Source organism: Poecilia formosa, unplaced genomic scaffold (genome assembly GCF_000485575.1).
Source record: "Poecilia formosa unplaced genomic scaffold, Poecilia_formosa-5.1.2 Scaffold309, whole genome shotgun sequence".
In the NCBI taxonomy this organism is placed as follows: domain Eukaryota; kingdom Metazoa; phylum Chordata; class Actinopteri; order Cyprinodontiformes; family Poeciliidae; genus Poecilia; species Poecilia formosa.
In genome coordinates, this window is record NW_006800248.1 from 543721 (window position 1) to 556119 (window position 12399).

General features: G+C 37.1%; 1 protein-coding gene across 4 annotated transcripts in view; it reads right to left on the reverse strand.

Annotated features, from left to right (window-relative positions):
• citb (citron rho-interacting serine/threonine kinase b) overlaps positions 1-12399 on the reverse strand; it is a 61592-nt gene that overhangs the window by 34157 nt on the left and 15036 nt on the right. For all 4 annotated transcript variants that reach the window (XM_016661066.1, XM_007572856.2, XM_016661068.1 and 1 more), the window contains exons 5-15: positions 8245-8415; positions 8032-8085; positions 7831-7884; positions 6692-6832; positions 6140-6265; positions 4644-4739; positions 4096-4212; positions 3786-3895; positions 3374-3548; positions 871-1068; positions 718-771 (exon numbers count right to left, since the gene is read on the reverse strand). In XM_016661066.1, coding sequence (XP_016516552.1) covers positions 718-771; positions 871-1068; positions 3374-3548; positions 3786-3895; positions 4096-4212; positions 4644-4739; positions 6140-6265; positions 6692-6832; positions 7831-7884; positions 8032-8085; positions 8245-8415 — 1296 coding nt within the window. The remainder of the gene's footprint in view (positions 1-717; positions 772-870; positions 1069-3373; positions 3549-3785; positions 3896-4095; positions 4213-4643; positions 4740-6139; positions 6266-6691; positions 6833-7830; positions 7885-8031; positions 8086-8244; positions 8416-12399) is intronic.

Genomic DNA, 12399 nt, shown 5'->3' on the forward strand with positions numbered 1-12399 from the left:
AAAAAGCATTTGGAATAACAATGAATAAATGAACAATTTATTTTAACAGTGATTTTGTGTTGCCCTGAAAAACAATGAATTCATAATACAATTTAAATGTTTGCACTTAATTTTATTACTGCCAAAAAGGTTCATCACCAGCTGCATTTCCATTGAATATATTATTGCAAATTTGACATTTCAAAAGTAAATCTGCTTAATGGAAACACCAATTTTGAAAAAAAAAAAAAAAGGTTTTTGATTAAAAGTTTTGCCGCAAGGAAGAGGTTATTTTTTTTGGCTGTATTTTATATAACTGGAATGGAAACTTTTTTTTTTTTTTTTTTACATCACACGAGTCCCATAATTAACATGGAGATGTTGCCACTGGTGCAAATCACGAAGAAGAAGAAGACAGGAAGTAGTTGGAGGCGTGGCGTGTTTTTTAATTACTCCCGTGTAATTTTAATTGGTTTCTTATTGAAAAGAAACACTGCAATCGTAAAATTGTATTTTTGCGACATTAGCAGAATACTGAAAGGTTTCCGCAAAGTTAGATTATTTCAGTATGTTATTGAGAAGGAATATATTATAAAGAAAAGAGGTGCAAGAGCTGCATTGACACAAACAGGCTATTTAAGTTGTGTGTGATGATTCAGGAGGTGTTCAGGGAAGGAAAGCTGTCAATAACAAGAAGCAATGAAATAGCAGGAAAAAAATAAAAAAGGAGCAACTCACTGCACAGCTGTCTCTCAAGGCATCATACTTGCGTTGTATCTCATCTCTGTGTGCCTACGAAACATGGCAAGAGAGACAGGGAGACGTCACTATCAAAATGACATGACACCAAAGCTTAGAGAATGATGCTTCTTTGCTTTCTGCCGTCCTTACTCTGAGAACAGTGATCTCCTCCTCAGCTTCTGCAGTGGTCTCTTCCAGCTCGGTCTTGGCCTGCTGCAGTTGGCTCTCAAGAGCGTGGCGAGCCGCCTGAAGGTTGGTAATTTGAGATTCCCGGTCTTGCAGCGACAGGGTCAACTCTGTCACCTGGCGCTTAATTTCCAACTTTTGCTCCTCGTTCTCCAGTCCGATCTACATGAGAAAATGAATCCCCTCATTTACAGCTGCAGCCAGAAAGTCAGAGGCATGTTGACCTGTCAAAGCTTTCCACAGGGATCAGACAACAGCAGTGGCATCTCTAGAAAATTTTCATGGCCAGACATGATCAGAAAAAAATTTAGGTGGGCAGAGACTAAAAATAAAATAACAAATGTGTCAATATAAAAACATTTTTTATATGTACATTCATTTACTTATTTATTGGGTTTACATGTATTTTTTGAGTCAAGAAGACAGCTCTGTATGCCTTCCTATGACCTGAACATGATTTTCTGGGGTGAGGCACCATTTTTCAAGAGGGGGCCATGGCCTTCTTGAGCCCCCTTTGGGAGCGCCACTGAACAGCAGCAAAGCTGGTGAGCTAAAGTAATTTAAACTCACTGATTAGTAGATATTTAAATTATAATTAAAAAGCTAGAGATGCACTGAACAATCTGCTGGTGACTGGAATTAGCATATTTTTAGATTGACTGGCCCTAATCAGTAAAGGCCAGTAATAATTTTTTCAACAGGCTATACCTAAACACCAACAAGTTCTTCCTACAATAGTCTTTGATGTCAAAGTTACTACAGGATGTTTAACTCAAAGTTAGCCATCTTAAAAAATAAAGTCTGAGGAAGCATGAAAGTTATAATTTGAAACAAGTGTGACTGCTACAGGGAGATAGATTTTAGCAGTTAGCAGGAAGGCTAAACATATTACAGCAATGTTTCTCTAAGTCTTTGGAGCGTTCAGCTTCTGTCTATAGGCACTGACTGAATTTGGAAAAAGTTAGTAATATTTTGTAAACTTCAGACCTAGGATAAAGATCTCAAACTTCTCAAAAATCAAGCTAGCATTGTCTAGCTAATCCTGGCTATGCTAACTGCTACCATAAAATGCTAAGGACAGTTACACATTGGAACTCTGATTATTTTTTCTATCACTATTTTTATAACTTGCTTGTAGCTGTCGAATAATAATAAAACTCAGAGTTACTCTCTATTTTATATTCCCTGGCACCTACACAAGTGATGATCAGAAGACGAGAACAAAAAGATCAGATTTGGTATTAAATGGCTCTTGTCAGGTCAGAGCTTTATATAACCAGTCATCAGATATGAGCTAGAAAAGTCCAACTGGTCCTTCTCATCCTTGCTCAAGGGTTAAAAGAAAAAAAAAATCTGGTTGATTGAACAGGAAATTCAAAAATTGTTTAAATATTTTCTTGCTAAGTGAGATAATTTCCTGTAAAAGAACACAGCAGCTCTCGTTTTAATGAGCTACATTTACAGCAACTGCTGTACACCAGATGCTTACTAACATCAGAAATGATACTAATAAATGTAAAAGTTAAAGTCATGGAGTGCTAAGATGATGCAATAACACAGGCATGTTTCTATTCAGAAGCAGATTGACACAAATGGAAGCTCAACTTTGCAATTTGAAAGGACAGTGCATGAAGTTTACTTAACGGGGCAGTTTTATGTATTTTCAAGGCACATGGTGGTATTTATAGCAGAACCAAGTAACTATGTTAAATTCAGTTGTTATAAAAAGATGTACATATCAAATATGTCTTTGCAATTTAACTCCTTTAAATTGGGCCTCTGTCTCTTTAAAAACGTCTGCTCTTTCTGAAGCTCTACCTTCAAGAAGCCATCACAACATGGCACTTCTATAAATCCTGTAAACAATGTTTTTAGCACTGGTATAAATAAAACAGGTGTTTCATTTAAACAGATGTTTCATTTATAGAGCTACTAATCACTAGCTCCTATAATGAGCTCAGCTGATGTGCAGTTCCATAGTGTTTGCTATTTTATGCTGGCTAGTCTGGAGGAACTGAGTGGGGGAGCAATGGGAGGGATGCTCTTTGAGGTGGAAGCTTGATAGCTTGGAATCTGCAGATCTGATGAGGAGCTCCACCTTGAAGGCGGGGCTAGGTCCCACCATGAGTTTGCACAGCTGAATGGTTGCCATGGGAGATTCAAGGATTTTTCAATCATACATGAAAGAATCAAGGCAACAATCCAGGTATATTTTTGATGAGGGAATAACATTGCAACATGATGTAAAGCTCAAAAAAGTCAGTTTTACATAATACTGGCCCTTTAAATTGCCCTTTTACTTAAACTCAAAATCACAGAAGAAATACTGTAAAATAACTAGCAAGACTGAAAGACATAAAGTTCAATCCTACATCTACTTATCAAGGACATGAAAAAAAAGGAGAGAGAGAAAATGTCCGCTAAATAAAACAGCTTCACATTTGACTCCCCCTAAATATCTTCTCACCTCCCGGAGCCTAGTCTCCAGTTCCAGCACGCGGCTCTTGTTGCTCTGCTCCTGCTGACTCATTTTCTCCAGATGCTCCTCCAGTTTGGCGTTCTGGGCTTCCAACTTCCCGGCCTGAGACTCCAGGTAAAACTTCTGCTGCCGAAGCTCCGAGATCATCTCTTCTTGGGCTTTCCTGATGCGATCACACATTGATCTGAGCAAGCGCTTTGACAGAAGGTTATGCAGCAGAGGCACAATCTAAATCAGTCGCAGTAGCTGCTGGATATGATTTATTAAAGGCTGTGCACAAGCTTCCTTCACTCTTCACAGAAAAATGGCGTGAAAAGCTGCGGCCTACACTTTGATAAAGGAAGATCTGTGAGATGTTTGATAATTTAAGTGGAAGACGTGTTTTTATGTGGATGCTTACATATTTTTCTGGGTGTAGATGCTGCTGTTAGCTGCCAGTTTATTAGCCTCTGACAGCTCTGCAATTCTCTGCTCCAGGCTGTTCATCTTTGAGTCCATCGCATTAATGGTCTGAACAAAAAAAACCCAACATGTTTCAATTTGACATTTAGAAACTTCTGCAGATGTTGCATTTAGGTCAAATTTGTTTCAGGCTCCTTTTTTGTGTTGTGCAACAAGATTTTTTTTTCCAAATGTAAAATATGTGTCAGTATGATCAACGTTAAAATAAGCCTGAGATCTGCGCTGTTGCCAAGCTGGTCAGTTCTTACCGCCTTCTGTTCACTGATGATGCTGCACTTCTCCTGCACCTCCTCCTCATATTTGCTCTGACTGGACTCCAGCATCTCCTTATCAGCCATGTCCGCCTTCATCTGAGCCTCCAGCACCTGTTCAATGCCAGCCGGCCCACAGAACCACAACCAGGATGTCACTTAGCGGCACAGAGAACGGTGTGAAGATGACATAGTGTAGATTTTCCAAGCATAAAGCACAGCTGACTGAGCCAAAACATGGACAATAAATATACAGTAACGGTGAGAGGTGTACCAACATTCATCCTTTTAAAAAACTAGATTAGGGTCAATAAGTTTTTTAATTTTTCAACTTGTTTTGAGAGGGTTATGTTTTGCAGTGCAAGTCATTGAAGTTGTATGCTGTATGATTATTCCACCTAATGAAAAACATTTGAAATGTATTGTTAAAATCCCAAAATAATTCTAAATCAATGCTGATGATAAGTGTTAGTAAACTTCTCACATCCTGAAAGTGAATGTCGATATGCCTGTGGGATGTGATTTGATGTATTTGGTGACCAAACCTTTATTTTGTCTTCATAGAGCTTTTCCTTCTGTTTCAGATGGGTTTCCAGCCGTTGGGCAGTCGACTGGGTCTCTCGCAGATTCTCCTCCAACTCCTACACGAAAACACAAACAAGTGACGATCGGAGGGTAAAAGCAGCAAAAGGCAACAATAAACAAACCCAGTGAATTGGGTTTTATACAGACTTTAATTATGGCAGCTTTTAATTGTTGAAAATATTCTATACACTTCTTGTGCTGGGAATTTCTTATGAATTTAGAAATCTGAAGGAAGTCATCTTTCAAAATGAACATGGGCAGGTTTTCTTTGCACCACCTTTGGCAACAGCTTTCATAAAGCATTGTTGACAGGAGACATTATTCATAACTGTATGCTGGCTCTCGGTTTGTCAAATGAGAAAGAAAGGAAGCTCATAAAACCTCTTTATCAAAACATGGACTCCTTTTCTTTTTGATGGATTCTTTATTGGTCTTATGAAGAGCACAGACCACCTTGCTGTAGCTAGATGGTGACTGGAACAGGAAGATTTTTATTATTGACCGGCCTTGATTAGTGACCAGCAGACTGATTTTTTTGCACCAAACCTAAGTGCTAACAGGTTGCTAACAGCAACACTTTGGTGTGAAAATTGCAACAAAGGAAAGTTTCAGTAAGGCTGTCAAAAGAAAAATAAAAAGTGAGAAGAAGCTCAAAAATGTTAAGAACCTTGTAGAAAGAACCTTCACAGAAAATGTAAGGCTCTACTGATTAAACACACAGAGACTGTTTACAGTTTGTAATGTTAACCACGCTAATTAGGCTAGCAGTATAATTATGTTAATGGTGCTAAATGCTAACATAAGATGCTAAATGGTCTAAAATGTCAACTCTTTAATCAATTGTGTTTTTATAAAGAGTGAAACACTGTTGACCTGCAGAGCTGTGTGACACTATCTGCTCTCTCACAGACAAATAATAATAGTAGTGACAAGATAAAGGCTGCTTAGGTTCCTGCAGAGACAAAATACATGTATGAATGATTTACTAACATTAGAGATGAGCAAATGAGAGCTTCTTTTAAATTATTTTTTATTATTCTGTGGTGTGAATTGAAAACCTGTTACATAACATAGCAAATGAGACATGCTGCAACTTTTAAAGTTTTGTTTAAAGATATTCTTGCACCAATAACCTGAAGGATTTTTACTGAATCTTTTGATTTTCAGTCATGAAGAAAGAGAAAACTTTATAACCTCTGACTTTTCTTAAGTCAGATTTTAAGACTTAAGAACCTATTACTATTTACTGTTAAGAGAGTAAATAGTCTCAACATTTCATTGTTGAGACGATTTAAATTTTATGCCAGAAGTAGAAAGCGATATTTAGCATGTCACTTATAGTTCCAAAGAAGAAATTTTAAGGAATCTGCTCTCCAGAAAATGACGACAAACTTTTATTCCGCTTGTGGCTTTTCTGACTCCTCTATAAGAGCCGAAAAGATAAAAGGTGAGTTACCAGAATCTTTTCTGCCATCTGCTGAATCTGCTGGGATTTGCTCTGAAGTTCGTCTTTCAGTTTAGTCTCACGGCGCTCAACAATCTCCAACCTTTTCACTTGGTTCTCGAGAGTCTTCCTTCCATCCTGAAGATAAGAACACAAACAAAAAACAAAGATAATGCACAAAAACATGAGGGAATGTTTTATTTAAAAGGGGCAGTATTATGTGTTTTCCAACCACATAATGTCATTTTATATCACAACTAACATTGTGCTATAAAATGCACAATGTTAGTTGTGCATTTTTGCAAATTAGATCCGCTGATGGAGAAATCCAAACACTTGTTGAAACACAGAGACGTTTTGACATGCTACAACAAAGTCGCAGCACAAATGTTCGTCAGGGGGTGCAACAACTTGTCTTCTTGGGAACATAAGGCCTCTTTGTGCTTTGTGGCATCCTGCAGCAGATTTATTTATCCAACACTTTCAGAGTTTTTTTTTTTCCTTATGTGGCCAAATAAATGATTCCATCATAAATCCTGACAGAGATGAGCAGCAGACGCGTACCTCCGTCTCACGGAGACGTCTGCGCAGGCTGTCGCTGGAGTCCTCCTTGTTCTGCAGCCTCTCCAGGTCCCGCTCCAGGCGCTCTTTGGCCATTTTCATGCTCTGAAGATGGTCTGTGGCCTCAGCACTGGCCTTTGATGTCTGGAAAAGAAAAGAACTTCACTGATGTCTCTATAAAGGCCATTTTAAACACTAACTTTACTTTGTTTACCTACTCTGATTACATTTTAACTTTTTGTTTCTTTTATATGTTCCAGTCTTGAATTACTCTTTTGGTTATGGATATATGAAAAACTATTCAGGTGAGCTTTTGATGCGTTTCCTCCTTAATACTTATATGAACTAATAAAGTTAATAGAAGTATATATTATATTTATAATATATATTTACACCCCATCAAATCAAACAGAGAAGTCTTCATTTTAGAATATGATTTAACAAAGTGCATCACATCAACCAGCTCTTTTAGGAATTAATAAGCCCTGATGTACAGGTAAAGTATCACATGCTGATTATTTAACAAACTGGTTTGTCCAGAGTCAAATCTACTTGCCGTTAGATTTGAATCTTCACCCCTCAAACCTTTTCACTGCAAAAACACAAAATCTTACCAAATATTTTTGGTCTAGTTTCTAGTGCAAAAATATCTTGAACACTTGAAACAAGACTGCTAAGCTACAAGCACAATAAATAGGAGCTTGTTTTAAGTTAATAATTCCTTAATATTGATGAAAACATACTCGTTCCACTGGCAGATTATTTCACTTATAACATGGGGACAATGTGAAATAATCCGCCAGTGGAACTAGTACAGTCAGCAGAACTTCCTTTATTTTTAACTACATGGGAGGTGTTTAAATATTCATTTCAAACAAAAGGCAGTTAGGAAGAAATGATCTAATTCAGCACATTAAAGAGGAACCTTTCTATTCCTCAGTGTATTCAGAAAGACAACGTGATGCTCTCTAAGCAGACAGTTAATAAGAAACAGATTCCAAGAGAGAGACACAGAATGAACGAGGTCAGGAGAGGTGAAAAGGTAATATATAGACCCATCTGAAATGGTAAAACGTCTCTCTCCTGCATTTGGAATGACAACCCTCTATAAATTATTCATTATTCTTCTTAAAGTTTTCTACCTTCGCAAGCTTCTCTTGTAGATCCTGAATCTTCACCTGCTGCTCAGCACTCGCCTAAGAACAAAGCAGACATTTGGATATGAAAAGAATCCTGTATCCTTTATAAAGCTTCTACAAAAAAATACATTAATATTTAAACATTGATGTTTAGCAAATACAACAGACAGTTTTTATCAAAACTGTAGCAACTTCTTAATCTACCTTTTCCAGTTTGGTGATCATTTCCTCTACCTCTGCTTTGCCCTGCTCTTTGGCCTGTAATGACAGAGGAATGTGTATGAAAATTACTTCTCAGAATTACTTAATATTACAATTTCCATTAACTATAATATTCTCCCATTTTAAAATGGCAAAAGGCCCACAACTTTCTATTTCTACTTTTGAATCATGAACAGCTTCAGTGTCGGTGAAGACCTTCTGAATCCTGTGCTGATGGTCTGCAGCCTTCCTCTTCAGTTCCTCGTTGGCTTGTCGAGACTCCTTCAGCTCTGCCTCATACAGGTCGCTACGGCGACGGGCGGCAGAGAGGTCCTCCTCCAGCTGCCTAATAGAAACACGCATCTCCTCTACCTGAGCCTGGTACTCCTGTGCAACAGCAGAGGAAACAATGAATAAGTCATAGTGGGAGAGCCGACAGAAGAGATTTGAGTACAGAAGTAATAAACTAATGTTTAATTTAAAGATATGTTTTCTATATTTTGATTATTTGTTTTGATGTGGCTTCATAAAATATAAAATACTAAAAGGAAGGTTTATCCAAGTAACATTCATGTAACGTCTTTGTACAATAAAAAGTTACATTTTTAAAAGTTTAATAATCAACAACATTTTTACTTAAATTTTTGAGGGGAAGTTTAATGTATTTTCCAGGCACATAGTGCCATTTTATAGCACAATCAAGTAACTATGTTAAATTCAATTCTTATAGAAATGCTATGTATATTATATTATATTATATTATATTATATTATATTATATTATATTATATCAAATATGGCTTAAAAGAAATTCCACCTTCAGAAACTAATTACATGACTCCTCTGTTAAGCCTTTAACAACATTTTTACCAGTGAAATATCTCCTATAATGAGATCAGCAGTTATACCAGATGTTTGCTAATTGCTGCTGGCTCGTTTGAAGGAGCTGAATAGAGGAGTCGTGGGGGGAGGGCTGCTCTGTGAGGAGGAAACCCAGAAACTGCAGCTCAGAGGAGGAGCTGCACCTCGAAGGCGGAGCTAGGTTCACTCAGGCGTTTTGCACAGCTGAATGGTTGTCACGGAAGATTATAGGATTTCGCAGACATGCATGAAAGAATCAAAGCAATACTCCCGGAATGTTTTTTGATAAGGGAATGACATTATAATGTGATGCAAAGCTCAAAAAAGATGACATAATTCTGCCCCTTAAAAACACAAAATTGAGACATCTGTGGTAAGAACATTTGTAGCTGTGAACCTTTTCTTTTTATCTTTGCAACTTTAAAAACATTAACTTGACACTTTCCAAGCTGAAAACTGGCTGTCTGTAAAGGTGAGAAATGTTCAAAGCCAAACAATGCAACAAACACAGGAACAAATGAACCTGACTCTCAATTTTCTATGCAGCTTAAAGCGTGTGTCCTATCTTGTATAACAAAGCCCCTGAAAACAATCCAGTTTTGTCCTTGGTTCAAGTGCTACATGAAGAGGCGGTGTATGTATGACTGCATGTCACTGCATGAATGTAAAAGCTGATACTTGCAAACGATGCTGCTGTTTTGCAAAGTCACAGTTGAGATGAGATTTTATTTGGTTAAGTCAAGGTTGGAATAAAGAAAAGTAATTACCTATGTCAAAATAAATGGATTTTGATTAACTGTTAAAACTTTAAAACTTGTGAAATGGAGCTTTAGCTGAAGTTCAAGCTGGAAGACTCCGCCCCCTCTGTTCACCCATCGACGTCATGCTCATCCCCGTCCTCAGCCTGGACCTCACCCTGCTCGTTCAATCAGCAATCAGGCTCTGCATAAAAGGATCCATACCCAAACCGTCAGACGCTTCCCAGCTGCGTTCAACCCACCACCTCCCCATCTCCACCCTCATCCTTCGGTTCTCCAGGATGGAACCCTTCCTGACCACCACCACCAGTGTCGGGCCCCGGGGGAGAGCATCCCTAATCAGTTATCGGGATGTTCATCGAGTTCACATCAAATCTCAGCCCAAATCAGCTGCCGGGGCCCGAGCGCCAAAGAACTGTTATTCATTGCTGTCATTAAATCTTTTAATTGTTCCTTGTTCTCCGTCTGAGTCTTTCCAGATTGAAATACATTTGTGTTCATCCCCCTTTACTCTGACACACCTAAATATAATTTAGTACATCCATTTGTCTTCAGAAGTCTAAATGGAGTCCAGCTGTGTGTAATTCCAGCTCAGTATAAATCCAGCATGTGAAGGCATCAGAGGTTTGTTAAGGCAAATAAACAAATAAATAAATAAATAAATAAATAAATAAATAAATAAATAAATAAATAAATAAATAAATGCATACACATCTCATTTGTGTGCTCAAGCAAAACAAAAGTTAAGGCAATACCCAGGAGAAATAAAGACATAAAATCAATAAAAATAAATTTTTAAACCTACGATAAACATGATTGTCATGATTAGTAACTTAACCATTAAATTTAGAAAGTAAATAAACTGAAAGTTGTTAGAATTAGAACTAAATAAGAGATGATAAATAGCTGTAAAGGCCACATGAATAGATAGAGACACAGATAAACTACAAATCCAGGTAAAAAAATACTAGCACTAATCTAAGAGAAATAAATCCAGATGCACAAAGAAAAGAACACAAGAATAAACTAGACAAAAAAACTGAACAAAAGCCACAACCATAATGGCAATAACAAATGACTAAATGTAAGTCAGTTCTTATTATCCATATGAATGTGTGCAATACATGCATTGCATATGGCTACATAAAGTGCCATGTCTTTTAACTTTTTCTTGTTTTAAGTGACTTTTTCACAAATTCTTTGTCTCAGAAAAAAAAAAAAAAACCTGCCCCTGATCTCTGCACTTTGTTGATCCAACAGCACATGACTTCTGAATAAAAATGATAAACAGCACAGTCATATGACAGAGTGTGGGAGACAGATGCTTTTTAAGATGAAAAGCTGGATTTAGCTGCTGTTGAGAACCCTGCAGAGAGGCACCAAGGGGAACACAGAGGAGTATAATAAGCAAGAGCAACAAACGCATCATCATAAAATAGAAGAAACAGACAATACTCTTACAGTTTTAAAAATGCTCCAAAGTGTTGGCTTCATGCAGTGATTAGGCAATTGTTCGATTCAGTGTTTGAGATTTGTTCCAGTGTTGTGAGGTCTTTTTTGTTAGGTTTTCTTCCCAAGCACAAAGTTGTACAAAGTTGTCTGTTTTTGGCTAAGCTCTGGGAAACTGATTGTAAGTGACCTTCAGAGAGGCAAACTCACAGTAAAGCTGCAAACATGGGGAATTACCATTTCAGATGAAACTAAAAACCCAGATCTTTTATTTGATCCAAACCTAGGTTTTGTACTTAAAGGACTATGTACTATGGACTTTCCAGGCACACTGTACCATTTCATAACACAGTTAAGGAACTATGTTACCTTCAATTGTTATAAAACAAGACTTAAAAGAAATTTCACTTTGTAATTTAATGCCTTGCAATTTGCCCTCTGTCTCTTTATAAACTCCAGCTCTTTCTGAAACTCCGCCTTCAGGAAGTCATCATAACATGGCTCTGCTATTAGCCCTTTAACAATGTTTTACCAAGCGTTGTACTGAGAAGTAGCTCCTATAATGAGCTCAGCAGATACTCAGTTCCACCAGGTGTTTGCTAATTGCTGCTGGCTAGTCTGAAGGAGCTGAGTGGCAGCGTCTCGGGGGAGAGCTCCTCTGGAGGTGAAAGCTTGGAAACAAGCTCAGCACTCTTAGTTTACTGAATTGGTTTAGTTTAGGATATTTTTATTGTTATCTTAACATACTTATTTTAAATATCAAATAATATTAATAAAGATGAGTACATTTACTATCATTTTTACCATTATTGATTGATTTATTTTAATAGCTTAAGTTTTTAACTTTTATACCAGTTGTTTGAATTATATGTAGATTTGAACTTAATTAAACTTTTTATCCATCTTTTTATCTGTCTGATATCAGTTTACACATATCCCCTTAGTATGTCTGCATGTATCTCTGGTGTTGTATCACCGTCAACATTCCAGAAAACCAACATAATCTCTGTTAATGAAATTTCTGTTGACATTTTTTGTCTTTTTTATTGTCTATTGCTTTTCTATAGCACTTTGTTTCCCACTGCTGTTTATTAAAAGTACTCCTTAAATAGACACTATATATATATATATATATACACTGCTCAAAAAATAAAGGGAACATTTCACTTTAATTTTGTGTGTGGCTCCAAATCCAGGCCTCCATTGGTTAATAAATTTTATTTCCATTGATGATTTTTTTTGTGATTTTGTTGTCAGCACATTCAACTTTGTACAGAACAAAGTATTCAATGAGAATATTTCAT